This window comes from Chiloscyllium plagiosum, unplaced genomic scaffold, assembly GCF_037043375.1.
Source record: "Chiloscyllium plagiosum isolate Xiang-an unplaced genomic scaffold, Cpla_swu_hap1 HiC_scaffold_30, whole genome shotgun sequence".
NCBI classification, from domain to species: Eukaryota; Metazoa; Chordata; class Chondrichthyes; order Orectolobiformes; family Hemiscylliidae; genus Chiloscyllium; species Chiloscyllium plagiosum.
Genome location: NW_028270168.1, coordinates 12,050,932 through 12,069,644, shown reverse-complemented (window position 1 = coordinate 12,069,644; position 18,713 = coordinate 12,050,932). Strand labels below are relative to the sequence as shown.

Below are 18,713 nucleotides of genomic sequence, written 5' to 3'. Positions count from 1 at the left end.
ACTGCCTAAAGAATAGGAGGAAACACTCCTGAGACTCTCTGGGCACAGGGATGGGCTATAGTTCAGTAAACGCTACTTGTCTCTGAGTCAGAGGGACCTGACCTGAGACAAAAATGTCTCAGAGAAAGTTACAAGAAAAAGAACAAGCCTACATCCCTGGACTTAAGTGGGGAGAGGTGCAATGATTAGACTGAGAGCCATGTGGATCTCATCAAGTTATGAGATCCCTGATTGGGATGGTCAAACTGGGCCTGTCAGGGAGTCCTGGCTGACAGATAAACAGGAGGCTCTGAGATTCTCCTTATTCTTGAGACCAGCTTTGAACAAGCTAGTCAGAGTCTATGTACTGTGCACATGGAAGTAAAATGTGACTTGGCGATGGGATAGCTGCTTCCTTGGAGTTATTTCAGATACACTGAGACATTACCATATGTGGAGACTTTCATTATTTTATCTTTACTCTTATCATTTTGGCTTGGAGCTGTAGACTGTGAGCGGAGACCTGAAGTTGACCTTTGTATTGTGAGCAGCCACTTGTTTTAGAGGACAAACAAATTAATATTTGCTTATGTGGCCAAGTCTGGAAGTTATTTGCAGATGGATTCTTGTTCAAAGATCTCTAAAGATATTTCATCCCCAGAGATGTATTATGCTCAAACAGATAGCAGATGTTTAGATATTAACTAGGGCATCTCAGGAGAACCAGTGTCAACTAGTCTACGAAAGAGAAACCAAAGTTTGAACTGGTTTGAGCTGCATGTTTTTGTCAGATGGATTGTGGCTGCTAAAGCAACAAGAAGGAGACTGATTGCTCTCTGGTTATTCTCCTATTATCACCTCATTGTAAGTTCAGTTATAAAAATCTTAGTACTTAAGAATTAAGTAAATATTCTTTGGAACCCACTGGAAGCTGTTTCGATTGACTGGTGTCCTCAGAAACTAAACAAGATACAATTTTATGTGCTTGTGATATTACAGATCATGGGGACTTCTTAAGTGAACTGATCAATTACATCTCTCTTTGTTTTTTGATTTATCCATTAACTGTGTCTAGTGGGGGCTAGAATCAAAGAAGATTAGGTAAAAAATATTGACATGAAGTGTTTATATTGTTGTTTAACTTTACTCAGCTAAAGCTACTGTATTATTAATAAATTGTCTTTTTGTTTAGCTATAAACTTGGTGATTGGTATCAGTTATTGACAAAGTCTGGTTAGGAACCATTGGGATAATTTTGAGAGTAATGAAATACATTAATTTTACTGTGTTTTGAATACAGGAAAAGGTAGATCAATTTGATTTGGCTGTCTGTCTCTGTGTCTTAACACATTACATTGGGGCAGTTATCAGATAGGATTTTCCAGTAAGTAAAGAATAGGTGTCCTTAAAGAATAAAGACATAGCAGTTGGCCATCAGTTTACCTCCTCTCCTTCCTATAGGACGATATTAATGTCCTATTCAAACATCAGAGATGGAGTTTGACCACGATTGGGTGAATAGAATCACCTGTATTATATGTATTTGGTACATTCAAATAATGTAACATCCATTTTAAAAGTGTATGAAAATCAAAGTATGCAACAGCTCATGAAAATCCACTTTTCCCTGTGGAACAGTTATATCAATCGCATATGTATGAGTAAACACTGGTGAAACTTCCAAGTGTTTCTACTTAGCTTTGTACTTCAAGGTAAATGAAGAAATTGCCTCTTACAGAAATAATTTATTAAACAGTCAAGATTGTGCAATGAATTACACTGGAAATCCATTTAAAATCATTTGGTGGGCTTTCAGCATGATGCATTTACGAATTCTGGAATGTACAATTTACATTAATGACTTAGGTGAGGAAATGAATGCATGGTAGATAAATTCCCCGACAACACAAAGACGGGTCGAAAAACGTTATGAAGAAGACATAAAGGCTTTGCAGATAGGTACAGAAGGATGAATGAATTGGCAAAATCTGACAGATAGACTACAATGTGAGAAAATGTGAAGGCATTCACTTTGCAGGAAGAATGAAAAAAAGAAAGAAAAGCTTAAGTAGAGAATGACTGTGGAATTCTGAAGTGCTCCAGTGGATGAATCACAAAATGTTAGTATGAAGATACACTAATCAAGAAAGCTGATGGCATGCCATCCTTTATTACAAGAGGAGTTGAACATAAAAGTCAGGATGTTATGCTTCAGTTAAACTGGGCATTGGTGAGATGAAAACTCAAATACTGTGGGCAGTTTTGGTCTCTTTTTTTTAATGAAGGATGTAAAAGCGATGAAGGAGTTTGAGGAGATTTACTAGGTTAATACCTGGAATGAGCAAGATGTGTTATGAGGATAGGCTGAAGTTTAGAAGAATGAAGGGTGGCTGGATGGAAATGTATGGGTCTTGAAAAATTGGATGTGGAAGGGATATTTTCTCTTGTGGTTGAGCCCAGAGCTAAAAGCAATTACCCTTTTAGGACAGAGATGAGGAGAATTTTTTAATGTGACTTTAGAGTATTCTATCTCAGGTGTAGAATCTTGGTTATTGAATATTTTTAAGGCAGAGGTAGATTCATTCCCTTGTCTAACAAGAATCTAAGGTTATTGGGAATAGATGGGAATGTGGAATTTGAAACACAAGCAGCACAGTCATGACTGTATTGATTGGCAGAACATGTAAGAAGGTCTGAATGACTAGCTTTAGCTCCTCTTTTGTATGCACAAACATCACTCTGCAACCCTACAAGAAACATGCCAAAACATATGCAATTTTTACTTTAAAATGCTGAACTTTTATGAAGTTGCTCAGCAGAGGAATAAACCTTTGAACCATACCTTTTGAAGTGAGAAGATTCTGACAGTATATTCTGCTCGAACCTCTGTTTTAATGAGAGTAACACTTATGTCTCCATAATTCTCTGTGTCATCAGGCCAGTATTTGCAGCAGTTGACCTATGATATAGACAAAATACCAAATTTAACCTTTATAAAGCTCAAACTTGTTTGCAATTCAATGCTGTTAAATATGATTCATTTTTACTGAATTTACACTCTATTGATGAAGAGAAATTTACATACATGGGATGTATGACTACATAGAAGTACTATTAAATCAGGGAATATAATACTGTTTTTGACTGCAGACCATCAGATGACATCTTCAGATTGGTTATCCTCTTTAAAAAAAACACTGCTGAAGCTTTGCAGGGGCAGGTTTTCAAATTTAAGAATATCTATTTGGATTTCAGTCATAAAGGCCAGTCTTTTGAAGTCCTTGGAGTCTAATATCCAATCCAGGGATAAGAGATATGCACAATGCCTGTTCCAGGTGAAAAATGAGGACTGCAGATGCTGGAGATTAGAGGCGAGACTTTGGTGCTGGAAAAGCACAGCAGGTCAGGCAGCATCCGAGGAGCAGGAGAATCGACGTTTGGGCAAAAGCCCTTCATCAGGTCTGTTCCACATCTAGAACTCCTATTCCTGATGAAGGGCTTTTGTCCAAAACGTTGATTTTCCTGCTCCTTGGATGCTGCCTAAACTGCTGTACTTTTCCAGCACCACTGTAATCCATAATCTGGTTTCCAGCATCTGCAGTCATTATTTTTACCTAGAACTCTAAGACAATGCTCAAAGAAACTGCTGAAGACTGGTAGATCCTTCAGCAGGCATGGTAAGGGGTAGGGCAAACACTGCCGAGAATAGAAGAAATCTTGAAATATTGTTGGAAGCCACTGCAAAGAGGATCAAGGGAGATGCTGGAGAACATTGAGAAAGAAAAGGATTCTGAAAACAACATTTGAAAACCAAACTGCAGTGCCTTAATGAAGGAAAGTTTTGAGAATCTTATTTGTTTGGGAGACAGCAGAGAAGCTGAAAAATGTGTTGCTGGAAAAGCACAGCAACACATTTTTCAGCTCTAATCTCCAGCATCTGCAGTCCTCACTTTCTCCTAGACAGCAGAGAAGGTCTTTTTCCCAGAGTGCACATCCTAGCCCATTTAGTGTTCCATTCAATATAATTTGTTTGTATCGAGTTTTGACTTCATCTCTAAATAGATGAAGTTTCCTGTTGCTAATGTGCACTGCACAAATTTCCCCTCCTGTTAAAATAGTCTCAGTAGATGCCCTTGGGAGTTGAATCCAGGTGTGACTCCCACACTGACTGTAATCTAGTGTCACCTTCTGGGAAGGGCATGAACGCATAGGTGGGGTAATGACAATGGAAGCCTTGATTGCAATGCTATCCAAGGTTAACTAGTCATCTGACACTTACTTAAAAATCTGTCACAAACAACCAGAAGGTAGTAACCAGTCCCTGGATCAGAAGCATATCTTAGTTTTACAATTTTTAAGGATGTTAAAGGAGAATATTGAGAGATGCTTAAAAGCACCTCACAAAAAAAGAGACTTCATCAGTGAAAGTTAAATTTTTGTAATATGTTGCTTATCTGGAAAATCATGGTTTCTGATTGGCTAATCTCCAGATCCACGTTCTGGGCTATAATGTTTCAGAACATATGTTAAACTGATCATTTGAAATTGGTGTGAATTGAAGTTATTTATGAAACCACTTGTTGTGCCACATGTGTGATTTTTGAGAATTATTTCATGGAAAAATGCGACTTGGCTACTGAGTGACATTGGCCTATACTTTAACAATAAGAAATGTACATTTGCTCAGGTCTGACTTCAAACTGCCCACTTCATGAACTCTAAGTCCTGTTTAAAGTTTGGGTGCATTCGGACACAATGCAGATTCACCAAGAAGAAAAGTAAAATTGCTAATTAATTGGCTTTTTGCATCAAAGTACCTCCCAACCTCCACCTCCATTTGTGTACTGTCCAACATGGCCTCATATCTAGAGCTGATGCTAGACAGAATATCACCAACAGTCATGACTAATTTCAAAGCACTAATGTCAAATAGACACACACATACACACACAATAAGACATAGGAGCAGAAATTAGTCCATTCAACCCATTGAGTATGCTCCACCATTCAATCATGGCTGATGAGTTTCTCAACCCTATTCTTCTACTTTCTCCCCATAACCCTTGTTCGTCTTTACAATCAAGAACCCATCTATCTCCATCTTAAATATACTTAATGACGCGGCTCCCACAGCCTTCTGTGGCAGTGAATTCCATAGATTCACTACTCTGGCTGAAGAAGTTTCTCCTTATCTCCTTATCCAGAGTTAAGGTCTTCCCTTTACTCTAAGGCTATGCCCTAGGGTCCTATTCTCTCCTACCAATGGAAACATCTTCACAACATCCACTATGTCCAAGCCATTCAGTACTCTGTAAGTTTCAATTAGATGTCCGCTCATCCTTCTAAACTCCATCAAGTATAGACCCAAAGTCCTCAAACGTTCCTCATATGTTACGCTGTTCATTCCTGGGACCATTCCTGTGAATCTTCTCTGAACACGCTCCAGGGCCAGTACATCCTTCCTGAGATATGGAGCCTAAAACTGCGCACAATACTCCAAATGTAGCCTGACCAGAGTCTTATAGAGCCTTAGAAGTACTTCCCTGTTTTTATACTCAAGTCCACTCAAAATAAATGTCTTCATTGCATTTGTCTTCCTAACTACTGACTCAACCTGCAAGTTTGCATTGTGATAGTCCTGGATTAGAGCTCCCAATTCCTTTATACATCAGATCTATGAATTTTCTCCCCATTTAGAAAATATTCCATGTTTATACTCTTTCTACTAAGGTATATGACTTCACACTTTCCCACATTGTACTCCACCTGCCACTTCTTTTCCCACTCTCCTGACCTGTCCAAATCCTTCTGCAGCCTCTCTGCCTCCTCAATGCTCCCTGACCCTCTACATATCTTCGTATCATCTGCACACACATGCGCGCACACACACATCTGCACACACATGCACGCGCACACACATCTGCACACACATGCGCGCGCACACACATCTGCACACACATGCGCGCGCACACACATGCGCGCGCACACACACTCTAGCAAATTGTTGGAGTGATAGAAAACTGTAAAATTCTGCAGTCACCAGCTGGGCCAGTATTTATTTCCCATCCTCAAAAATGTTATAAGTCAATTACATTGCTGAGGGTCTGGAATCATATGTACACCAGACCAGTTAAGGATGGCAGTTACCTTCACTAAACTGCATTCATGAACCATATGGGTTTTTCCAACAATGGTTTCATTGTCACTATTACACTCTTAATTCCATATTTTTAAATAACTTAATTCAAATTTCATCACCTCCATGGTGAGATTCAAACCCAAGTCCTAGAATGTTACCTGGGTGTCTGGAATGATTATCCTGTGATAATAGATCTTCTTAAAGGAGGGCCTTCATCTTAAAGGAATGGCTGGTAATGTTTGCAAATTTTATACACAAAGTTGGTGAAAGAGAAATGTAAATGGGGCAGATGATCCTGTAGAGGACTAAAACATAGTACATAAGAACATAAGAACTAGGAGCAGAAATAGGCCGCCAGGCCCTTTGAGTCTGCTCCGCCATTCAATAAGATCATGGCTGATCTTTTCATGGACTAAGATCCACTTACCCGCGCTCTCACAGTATCCCTTAATTCCTTTATTGTTCAAAAAAAAACTACCTTAGCTTTAAAAATGTTTACTGAAGTAGTGTCAACTATTTCCCTGTGCAAGGAATTCCATAGATTTACAACACTCTCAAGAAGTGAAGAAGTGAAGAAGTTCCTTCTCAACTGACTCACTCCCTCTAACTTTGAGGCAATGCCTCTTGTCCTAGTTTCATCCCCTCTATCTTATCTATTTCCTTTATAATTTTATATGTTTCTATAAGATCCCTCCCTCATTCTTCTGAATTCCAATGAATAGAATCCCAGTCTACTCAATTTCTCCTCATGAGCCAACCCCTCAACTCTGAAATCAACCTAGTGAACCTCCTCTGCACTCCCTCTAGTGCCAGTGTATCCTTTCTCAAGTAAGGAGGCCAAAACCGCACACAGTACGCCAGGTGTGGCTGCACCAGGACCTGTACAGCTGCAACGTAACTTCTCTGCTTTTAAACTCAATCCCTTCAGCAATGAAGGACAAAATTCCATTTGCCTTTCTAATTACTTGGTGTACCTGCAGACCAACCTTCTATGATTAATGCACAAGGACACCCAGGTCCCCCTGCACAGCAGCATGCTGCAACTGTTTACCATTCAAAGTAATAGTCCTTTTTACTGTTACTCCTATGAAAATGGATGACTTCACATTTACTAACATTGTATTCCATCTGCCAGACCTTTGCCCACTCACTCAAAGTATCTATGTTCCTCTGCAAACTTTCACAGTCCTCTGCACACTTTGCTCTGCCACTCATCTTAGTGTCATCTGCAAACTTTGACACCATACACATGGCCCCAAACTCCAAATCATCTATATAAATTGAAAATAATTGCGGTCCCAATATCGATCCCTGAGGCATACCACTAGTCACGGATTGCCAGCTGGAATAGAACTTGTTTATCCCCACTCTTTGCTTCCTGTTTGTCAACCAATCCTGTATCCATGCTAATACTTTACCTGTAACACCATGCATCCATATCTTATGCCGCAGCCTCTTGTGCAGCATCTTGTCGAAGGCCTTTTGGAAATCTAGGTACACCACATCCACTTGGTCCCTGTTGTCCACCTTGCTCATTATGTCTTCACAGAATTCCAAAATATTTGTTAAGTATGACCTGCTCTTCATGAACCCATGCCGCATCTGCCCAACAGGACAATTTCTATCAAGATGCCTTGCTATTTCTTCCTTGATATTAGAGTCAAGCATCTTCCCCACTACAGATGTTAAGCCAACTGGTCTACAATTCCCCATCTTTTATCTATCTCTCTTTTAAAACAGTGGCATCACATTTGCTGTTTTCCAATTTACTGGGACTGCCCCAGAATAAAGTGAATTTTGGAAAATTGCCATCAGTGCACTTGCTATTTCTCCCGCCATCTCTTTTAGTACCCTGGGATGCATTACATCATGGCATGGAGACTTATCAATCCTTAGCTCCATTAGCTTGCCCAACACTATCTCTTCCGTAATAATGATTGTTTCCAGGTTCTCACCTACCTTCATCTCTTTGTCAATTACTGGCATGTTATTAGTGTCCTCCACTGTGAAGACTGATACAAAATACCTGTTTAATGCCTCAATCATTTCATCAATCCTGTAACTAAATGCCACTTCTCATCCTTCTCATCCCTCTCATATAGAATACAGAACATAGAACATTAAAGTGCAGTACAGGTCCTTTGGTCCTTGATGTTGTGCCAACCTGTGAAACCAATGTGAAGCCCATCTAACCTACGTTATTCCATTTTCATCCATTTTTTATCCAATGACCATTTAGATACCCTTAAAGTTGGCGAGTCTACTACTGTTGCAGGCAAGGCTTTCCACATCCCTACTACTCTCTGAGTAAAGAAATTACCTCTGATATCTGTCCTATATCTATCACCCCTCAATTTAAAGCTATGTTCCCTCGTGCTAGCCATCACTATCCGAGAAAAAAGGCTCTCACTGTCCACTCTACCTCATCCTCTGATCATTGTATATGCCTCTATTAAGTCACCTCTTAATCTTCTTCTCTCTAACAAAAATAGCCCCAAGTTGCTCAGCCTTTCCTCATAAGACCTTCCCTCCATACCAGGCAACATCCTAGTAAACCCTTTCCAAAGCTTCCACATCCTTCCTATAATACGGTGACCAGAACTGTACAGAATACTCCAAGTGCAGCCGCACCAGAGTTTTGTACAGTTGCAACATGATCTCATGGTTCTGAAACTCAATCCCTCTACCAATAAAAACTATCATACCGCATATCTTCTTAACAACCCTATCAACCTGGGTCGCAACTTCCAAGGATCTATGTACATAGACACCAAGATCTCGCTGCTCATTTACACTATCAAGAATCTTATCATTAGCCCAGTATTCTGTATTCCTGTTACTCCTTCCAAAGTGAATCACCTCACACTCTTCTGCATTAAACTCCACTTTCCAGCTCTCAGCCCAGTTCTGCAGCTTATCTATGTCCCTCTGTAACCTACAACATCCTGTGGCACTATATACAACTCTAGCTATCTTAGTGTTATCCACAAATTTACTAACCCATCCCTTAGAAAAATAACAAACAGCAGTGGACCCAAAATGGATCCTTGCAGTACACCACTAGGAACTGAACTCCACGATGAATATTTCCCATCAACCACCATCCTGTCTTCTTTCAGCTATCCAATTTCTGATCCAAACTGCTAAATCACCCTCAATCTCATGCCTCTGTATTTTGTGTAATAGCCTACCATGGAGAACCTTTTCAAACGCCTTAATAAAATCCATACACACATCAATCGCTTTATCCACTTGCTTGGTCACTTTCTCAAAAAACTCAATATGGTTTCTGAGGTACGAGTTACCCTTCACAAAACTATGTTGACTATCCCTAATCAACTTATTCCTCTCTAGATGATTATAAATCCTATTACTTAACCTTTGCCAATACTTTACCCCAACCAAAGTAAGGCTCACTGGTCTAGAATTACCAGGGTTGTCTCTACTCCCCTTTTTGAACATTTGCTATCCTCCAGTCTTCTGGCACTATTCATGTAGACAAGGATGACATAAAGATCATAGCCAAAGGCTCTGCAATCAATTTCCTGGCTTCCCAGAGGATCCTAGGACAAATCACATCAGGCCCAGGGGACTTATCTATTTTTACACTTTCCAGAATTGCTAAAATCTCCTCCTTGTCAACCTCAATCCGATCTAATATAGTAGACTTTAGCTCAGTATTCTCCTTGGTAACATTGTCTTTTTCTGGTTCATTTAGTATTCATTTAGTGCTTCTCCTATCTCCTCTGACTCCACACACAACTTCCCACGACTATGCTCGATTGGCGCTAATTTTACTCAAGTCATTCTGTTATTCCTGATATACCTATAAAAAGCCTTAGAGTTTTCCTTGATCCTATCCACCAACAACTTCTCAGATCACCTCCTGGTTCTTCGTAGCTCTTTCTTTAGGTCTTTCCTGGCTAAATTATAACTCTTAAGTGCCCTTACTGAGCCATCTCATCTCATCCTAACATAAGTCTTCTTCTTCCTCTTGACAAGAGATTCAACTTCCTTAGTAAATTATGGCTCCCACGCTCAACAACTTCTTCCTTGCCTGACCAGTACATACTTATCAATGATCCGCAATAGTTGGTCCTTGAATAAGCTCCATATTTCAATTGTGCCCATCCCTGCAGTTTCCTTGTCCATCCTATGCATCCTATATCTTGCCTAATCGCATCATAATTGCCTTTCCCCCAGCTAATTCTCTTGCCCTGCAGTATATACCTATTTGTTTCCATCATGAAAGTAAACATAACCAAATTGTGGTCACTATCACCAAAGTGCTCACCAACTTCCAAATCTAATACCTGGCCAGATTCATTACCCAGTACCAAATCTAAGGTGTCCTACCCCTTGTTGGTTTGTCTACAGGAAATCCTCCTGCACACATTGGACAAAAGCTGACCCATCTAAAGTACTTGAACTTCAGTATTTCCAGTCAATATTTGAAAAGTTAAAGACCCCATAACAACTACCCTGTTATTCTCACTCCTATCCAGAATCATACAAGGGAGGTGAACAAGAATGAAGCAGAGGAAACAGGAAACAACTTCATCTACTCAAGGAAATGCACCACAACTTTCAGCTATCCTTTGTCCTTTCTATTTTAGGTATGTAATGCAATTCTTATTTCTTTTGAATAAACAAGGCATTTTCATTTTTGTAATGTGATCATTACTGTCATTGCCATAAAGTCAAGTCTCATTATCCTTGAGAAGATTATGTTGAGCCATTTTCTCGAACTGCTTGCCAAACCATTTAAGGAAGCATTTAAGAACCAACCAAAATCCTGTATGGCTGAAACAACATTTGGTCTGGTCAGGTGGAGATGGGAGATTTCCTTCCCTAAAGGGGACTAGTGAGTCAGATTTTTGACAATCTGATAGTTATATGATCACTGTTACTGATATAAGCTTATTATTCCAGGTTTATTTTAATTGACTGAATTTAAATTCCTCAGCTGCCTTGATTGGATTTGCACTTACCACTAACTAATTGGTCTGGACTCTACAAACATAGGAGCAGGAGCAGGTCATCAAGTTCTTCGAGCATGTTCTGCCACTCCAGATCATAGCTGAACAGTTTTCACAAAGCCAATTTTCCACTCAACTCCCCTACTCCTTGAGATCACTAGAATACAGAAATCTGTTCATCTCTGCATATATTCAATGACTGAACTTCCACAGCAAAGACTATGGGTCCTAACAGCATATTAGCCATAGTGTTGAAGATTTTTGCTCCAGAATTTGTCCACCCATAACCAAATTATTCAATACAGCTACCACATTGGCATCCACCAATGTGAAAAAATTACTAAAGCATGACATATCAAATCTGGACAACTCCAGGCCCATGAGTCTACTTGTGATCACATGCAAAGTAATAGAAGAATGCATCAAGGTAGTAAACTGTACTTGCTAAGGAATGACCTGCTCACTTATGCTAGTTTGCAATCTGCCAGAGCCACACAGTTTCATAGCAGAAAGTTATTTTGTGCAATGTTAAGACCAGGACTCTCCGGTTGGAAATCTGCAGTTGTTTGAAGGCTAAGAAAGTTTAAGCTTTCAGCTTTTTTAGTATTCATGTAAGAAGATATCACAGTTCACAGAAATGAACTATTAAGTATTTGAGATTTGAGATAGAGGAGTACTCTATCTGGATTTTGATATCAGTAAAGTGATGGTTTAAGGGAATAGATGAGACTTTGCTTTTTTCTTTTCTTTAATATCTTTCATACTGTGTTCCATATATATATAAAACTTGGTTTGTTTTATTTTATTATTTTACTTTTATGTATTAACTTCTGTTTTATTGTTAAAGAAAATCTGTGACCTTGTCTGCTTATGTTTCAGTAACTGACCATCATGCCAAACGAGAAAGAAATATGATCTATTGGGCCAAATTTCATTCTGGGATTTGATTTAGAACATAGAACAGTACAACATCGGAACAGGGCCTTTGACCCACCCATGCCAACTATGATGCCTTTCTAAACTAATCATATTTGCCTGTACATGGTCCATATCCCTTTATTCCCTGCCTGCTTATGTGTCTGTCTAAATGCCTCTTCAACACTGCTATTGTATATATTTTTACCACCTCCACTAGCAGTGTGCTCCAAACTTGCCTTGCATATCTTCTTTAACTTTTCCTCCCCTCCTCACCTTAAACTTATGCTCCCTAGGACTGTATTTGACATTTCCACTCTGGAAAAAATGATTTCACCTATCCATGCTATCAATGCCTCTCATAATTTTATATACTTCTATCAGGTTGGCCCCAGTCTCCAACGCTCTGGTAAAAACAGTCCATTTGTCCATCCTCTCCTTCCAGCTAATGTGCTCCAATCTAGGTAACATCATGGTAATTTTGTTTGAACCCTCTCCAAAGCTTCCACATTCTTCCTATTGTGTGGTGACCAGAGCTACACACAATACCCAAAGTGTTGCATAACTAAAGCTGCAATTTTCACACTCAATGTCTCAACTGATGAAGGTAAGCATGCTGTACACTTGTTTACCACCTTATCCACTTGTGTTGTCACACATGAACTTGCACCTAAGACTGCTTTGTGCATCAATGCTACTAAGGGTTTTGCTACTTACAGTTTATTTTCCTCTTGCATTTGACCTCCCAAACTAAATCACCTCACATTTTTCCAGATTAAATTCTATCTGCTATTTCTCTGCTCAATTTTCCAATTGACCTATATCCTGCTGTATGCTTTAACAAATTCCCTTACTATCCATATCTCCATCAACTTTCATGTTGTCTGGAAACTTCTAACATGGGCACTTACATTTTCATCCAAATCATTCATATATAGGTACAAGCAACAGAGATCCCGGTTGAACATCACTGCTCACAGACTTCCAGTCAGAAAAACACTCCTCCACAACTAGCCTCAGTTTTCTATGACCAAGCCAATTTTGTATCCAACTTACCAACACACTATGGATCCCATGTTCCTTAATCTTCTGGACCAACCTACCATGGGTGACATTGTAAAATACCTTAGAAAAGTCCATACAGACAATATCCACTGCCCTAACATCATAATCATCCTTGTCACTTCTTCAAAAAACTCAATCAACTAAATAAGACAAGACCTCCCTGTACAAAGCAGTGCTGATTATCCCTAATAAATCCATTCTTTTCCAAATGCAAGTAAATCCCGTCACTAAGAATTTTCTCTTATAAGTTCCCTACCATTGATGTAATGCTCATTGGCCTTTACCTTCCTGGATTATCCCTATTGCCTTTTTTAAGCAAAGGATCAACATTAGCTATTCTCCAGTCTTCTCGCACCTTGCCTGTGGTAAAGAGGATAAAACGTTCTCTGTCATGACTTCAGAAACCTCCTCCTTTGCCTCCCTTGGTATCCTGGTATTGATCCCATCAGGCCCAGATGACCTATCTGCCTTAACATTTTTGAAGACATCCAACACATCCTCCTTCTTTAATATTGACGTATACTAGATGATCAACATACCCTTCCCTAATTCTGGAGTAGTGGTGCTGGAAGAGCACAGCAGTTCAGGCAGCATCCAAGAGCAGCAAAAGCCCTGCATCAGGAATACAGGTAGAGAGCATGAAGCATGGAGAGGGTGCTAGAGGAGGGTGGGGGTGCGGAGAAAGTAGGTAAAAACAATGACTGCAGATGCTGGAAACCAGATTCTGGATTGTGGTGCTAGAAAAGCACAGCAGTTCAGGCAGCATCCGAGAAACTCCAGCTCAGCACTGTCCCCATGACTTGTCCTACCTGCCTATCTTCTTTTCCACCTACCCACTCACCCTTCCCCCTCCCCCGACCTATCACCTTCATCCCCTCCCCCACTCACCTATTGTACTCTATGCTACTTTCTCCTATACCCTTCCCTAATCTTACTATCATCTATGTCCTTCCCCTTGGTGAATATTGATTCAAAGTACTCATTAAGATCCTCACCCTTTTCCTCTGATTTCTTGCATAAAGCCGCTCCTTCATCCTTGCGTGGATCTATCCTTTCCTTAGCTACCTTCTTGCTTCTGATATACATATGGAATACCTTGGGATTCTCCTTAATCCTCTTTGCCAAGGACATTTCATGGTCCTTTTTAGCTTTCCTAATTCTTTTATCTAAGTTCTTTCCAGCTTCCTTTATATTCTTCAAGGACCCTATCTGATTTCAGTTTTCTAAATCTTACATATGCTTCCTTTTGTCTAGTAGTAATATCAGCTGAACTCATAATAGCAAACTGTGCAAGGGACAACATAACGACAAGAAAAATAGAAGATTTCCTTATGTATTGGGAACTGTTTCAGAGTTTAAAACACCATCCAGTTGCAAATAACTGGAGTACAGCACACTGAAGGAAAGGAATGAAAAATAATGGGGTTTCACTCACTGATTTCTTCTCCTGCAATACAGTTACAGAAGACTTCAAATTTCCTTGTGGTTATAGTCTCTGATATCCTTAGATTCCTTTCAGGGAAACATTTTGCAGATCCTATTTCTTGAGAAACTGAAATGAACATGACACATCCAGGGAATAGGAAATGCTTTGAGAATCAGGTTCCTTGTCATGTCCAAGTTTCCCAACCACAAAGACAGAGAAAAATCAATTTTTGTTCTGCCCTTGTTAAAACTGATAGACAGACAAACAGATAGAATTTGAGGCTCGGTGTACCAATGCGTCCTATTAGACTATTATCAACACAACCAGACTGTTGGTAAGGAGGGACTCAGAAGTTACCCAAACCTTTCACTTTACAAAGCCTTATTGGAAATTGTTGACATTTTTTATAAGAGTACAAATCAGTGTAAAGCTCTAGCAATATTTTGCTTATTCTTTGACAAACTGTGTACTGTGCTATACTTACCTGTCCAACTTCCACCAACTTGTTAATCATCACAATACACCCGCAATGTTCCTGCCACATCATCCTCCAGAAATCATACACCATTTCTTGTTTGGGTCCTAAGAAATAAAAAAAAGGTTTGAATCACACTTTCAATTGATAAAAATGAGAGGAGGCCATTTAGCCCCATAAGCCTGTTCTGCCATTCAATGATATCATATCTGATCTAATATAACCTGATTGGGATCAAGGATGACTTTCTTCCTCTTTGGTTTTATGGATCTTGAGTTAGGTCCAATACTGGATCTGCAAACCATGCGATAGTGGGGAAGCTGTTACTTTCTGAAGCAGGTGGGTGGGATGCATGGAATTTTGCATGCTTCTCCTGCTTTTTGTATCTGGCATCCATCTGGGCTTGTCGAGTCCTTGAAGCATTACCTCTAACCTTCATATACCCTCCTTTCTTATCAAAAATCTATCAGTATCAGATCTCAAAATTTAGAATTAATTTAGCATCAATTACGAGTTGAGGAAATTTTTTTTTAAACACAAAGATTGGAAAATATTGAAATTGCTCTCTAATTTCACTCCTGAAGCATCTGGCTCTCATTTTAGGCAATGCCCCTAATCCTGGTCTCCGCAACCACCAAAGATATTTTTCTGATCTATCCTATAAGCTCACTGTAATATTTTGAAGCCTGCCTTAAATTAGAATTTAAGGTTGGGGAATGTGAATCTAATAGTTTTTCCCTGTAATTTAACCCTTCAGTCCAGATTTCATTGTGCTGCATCTACACAGTACTCCCTCCGAGGTTATTGTATCCTTCCTAAAGTTCAGTGTTCAGAACCAAACACAACGCTCCAAGTGTGGCGTTGTACAGTTGTAGCATGAGATCTTCTGTCTTGTATTTTAGAAATGAAAAACCGCACACCAGTAATTTTTTTGATATACTTAGTACCTGCCTGGGACATTTTACTAAATTATATACATGGATTCCTAAGTCACTTTGGACCCCCATTGGCTTCAGCCCTTCATCATTTACAATGTAGTCCATTCTTTCCTGGTAGATCACCTCACAAATCTAACATTCAAATCCATTTGTTACAATTTTACTTATTTACCTAATCCATTAACATTGCTGTTCAATTTACTGCTTCTATCTGAAGTGTTTGCAATAGTGTCTATCTTTCTGTCATCAACAAACTTAGAAATGTGATCCTTCATTCTGTCATCCCAGTTGTTAATCAGTGGAATTTCCTATCAGCATGTTGTGATCACAGTTAAAAAGAAGTAATTGATTGTGAAATGCTCTGGGATTCACAGCTATATAAAATTGCAGCTCCTTTTATTTTCTCTCAATAATCTGCACAACAAATCTTGTATCTGTGATGAACATCTGCTTCCATTTGCTGTTGTTTTAAGTTCCCTCCAAGTAAATTTTATCTAATGGTTTGTTATGAAATCCATTCCTTACTCTCTGCCTAAATTAATTTGTGATTCACATTGCTACCCTTCCTGTTTTCTATCGTAATTTATCTCCAATGGGTCAAAGAATAGTCCACATTATACAATGAATTGGAAATGTGAACTTTGTTCAATGCTACCTTGAAGAACATTGCAGCTCAAATTACTTTGGCATAAATCAGGATTCCTGTATGTTTCAATCTGCTTCATAGAGGGAGAACTATGTATACCAGAAATGGGTTTTCAGTGCATTGAAAGAAAAAACATAAGAATTACAAGTAGAAGTAGGCAACGCAGACTCTTGAGTCTGCTCCATCATTTAATATAATCATGGCCAATCTCATTTCAGCTTCAAGTCCACTTTCCTGTCCACTCTCTATAACCCTTCAACCGGCTACTAATTTAAAAATTCATCTATCTCATTAAATTTACTCAATGCCCCAACATCCATCATCATGGGGACAGTGAATTCCATAGATTCACGACCCTTTGACAGAAATATTTTCATTTTACCTCTGTTTTAAATCTAATACCCTTTATCCTAAAACTTTGACCTTTTGCTTGAGATTGCCCCACATGGGAAATATCCGTTCTACATCTACATTGTCAATCTCCTTTAGCATCTTATATAACTTAATTAGATCTGCTCTCATTCTTTTAAATTCCAAACAGTATAGACCTAAATGGCTCACAAAACAAGCTCCTCATCTCTGGAATCAATCTAGTCAACCTCCTTTGAACTGCAGCTGGAAATGTGTTGCTGGAAAAGCGCAGCAGGTCAGGCAGCATCCAGGGAACAGGAGAATCGACGTTTCGGGCATAAGCCCTTCTTCAGGAAGGCTTATGCCCGAAACGTCGATTCTCCTGTTCCCTGGATGCTGCCTGACCTGCTGCGCTTTTCCAGCAACACATTTCCAGGTCTGATCTCCAGCATCTGCAGACCTCACTTTCTCCTTTGAACTGCATCCAATGCAACAACATCAACATCAACAACACCAATAATGGGATCAAATTTGTATACAATACCACAGGTGCAATCTCACCCATTACCTTACAGTTGCAGCACTCTCTTCCTTCAGCAATAACAGAGAATTTGAATAATAGATAAGTACTCAAATTAACACGATGCAACTAGTAGTGTTCCACAGTGATCTGTGTTGGGAATATCAATTATTCACAATATTCATTTACAACTTGGATAATGGCATAAAAAGTCAAATATCCAAATTTACTGATGACACAAAATTGGGCAGCGTTGTATACAGTGTTGACAATAGCATAAAATTACAGCAGAATATTGATAGATGAGGTGAATGGACAAAGTATGGCAGATGGATTTTAATATAAGCACATATTTGGTTAAAGGCATACATCAGGGTATACTTTTAGAAGGCACAAAGCCAAATATAATGGATGTCTGGAGTGATTTGGGTGTTCAGGTGCATAGTTCTTTAAAATGTCATGAACAGGTGCAAAAAGTAGTCCACTTAATGGAATGCTAGCCTTCATATTGAAAGGGCTGAAGCTTAGGGATGCAAACATTGTGCTGCAGATATACAGATAGACTCCACTGCAGATAGACTCCACTGAGAGTACTGTGAGCAGATTTGAATGTCCTTTAGGAAGGATGATTTGGCCCTGGAGGGAGGTCAGGTCAGATTTACAAAATGATAACTTGATATCAGAGGTAAATATATCAGGCAAATTAGGCCTTTGTTCTCTAGAATTTGGAAAATTATAAGGTGATATATTTGAGATCTTTAGGGTATTAACAGAGAAAGACAGTGTAGATAAATTATTTACACTGGTTGGAGATTGTAAACCTGGGAGCATAGTCGAAGAATTAGGGCCAGGTCATTCAGTGGAAATGTTAGAAAGCACTTCTATACACAAAATGTAATGGAGGGTTGGAACTCTTGTTTTCAAATGGTGGTCAATGCTAATTCATTTGTTAAATCTGAGATAGGCCTACAACAGACATATGGAGTTTGGCCACATATCAACCATAATATTATTGAGTGGCAGAGTAGGATTGAGAGCTTGAATGGCCTACCCCAGTTCCTATGTTCCTCTATGCCAAAGTTCAACTTGCCTCCCTTATTATTTGTTGTACCTGCATACTAGCTTTTGTTATGCAGTTGGAGGCATGTACTGTACCTTTAAGAGAGAGTGAATGTTGTTCTGAACTGCGAGCTTACAAACACCTGTGATATGACTAGAAATTAGTCTCAGAGTGTACTGGAAAATTGAAAATATGTAACATTTGGCTGTGAAATGCATGC

The 18,713-nt window shown here is 39.3% G+C and overlaps 1 protein-coding gene across 3 annotated transcripts in view; it reads right to left on the bottom strand.

Annotated features, from left to right (window-relative positions):
* Window positions 1-18,713, bottom strand: part of LOC122563513 (receptor-type tyrosine-protein phosphatase U-like) — a 374,817-nt gene that overhangs the window by 62,850 nt on the left and 293,254 nt on the right. For all 3 annotated transcript variants that reach the window (XM_087976736.1, XM_087976734.1, XM_087976735.1), the window contains 2 exons: window positions 14,988-15,085; window positions 2,822-2,938 (listed from right to left, as the gene is read on the bottom strand). In XM_087976736.1, coding sequence (XP_087832862.1) covers window positions 2,822-2,938; window positions 14,988-15,085 — 215 coding nt within the window. The remainder of the gene's footprint in view (window positions 1-2,821; window positions 2,939-14,987; window positions 15,086-18,713) is intronic.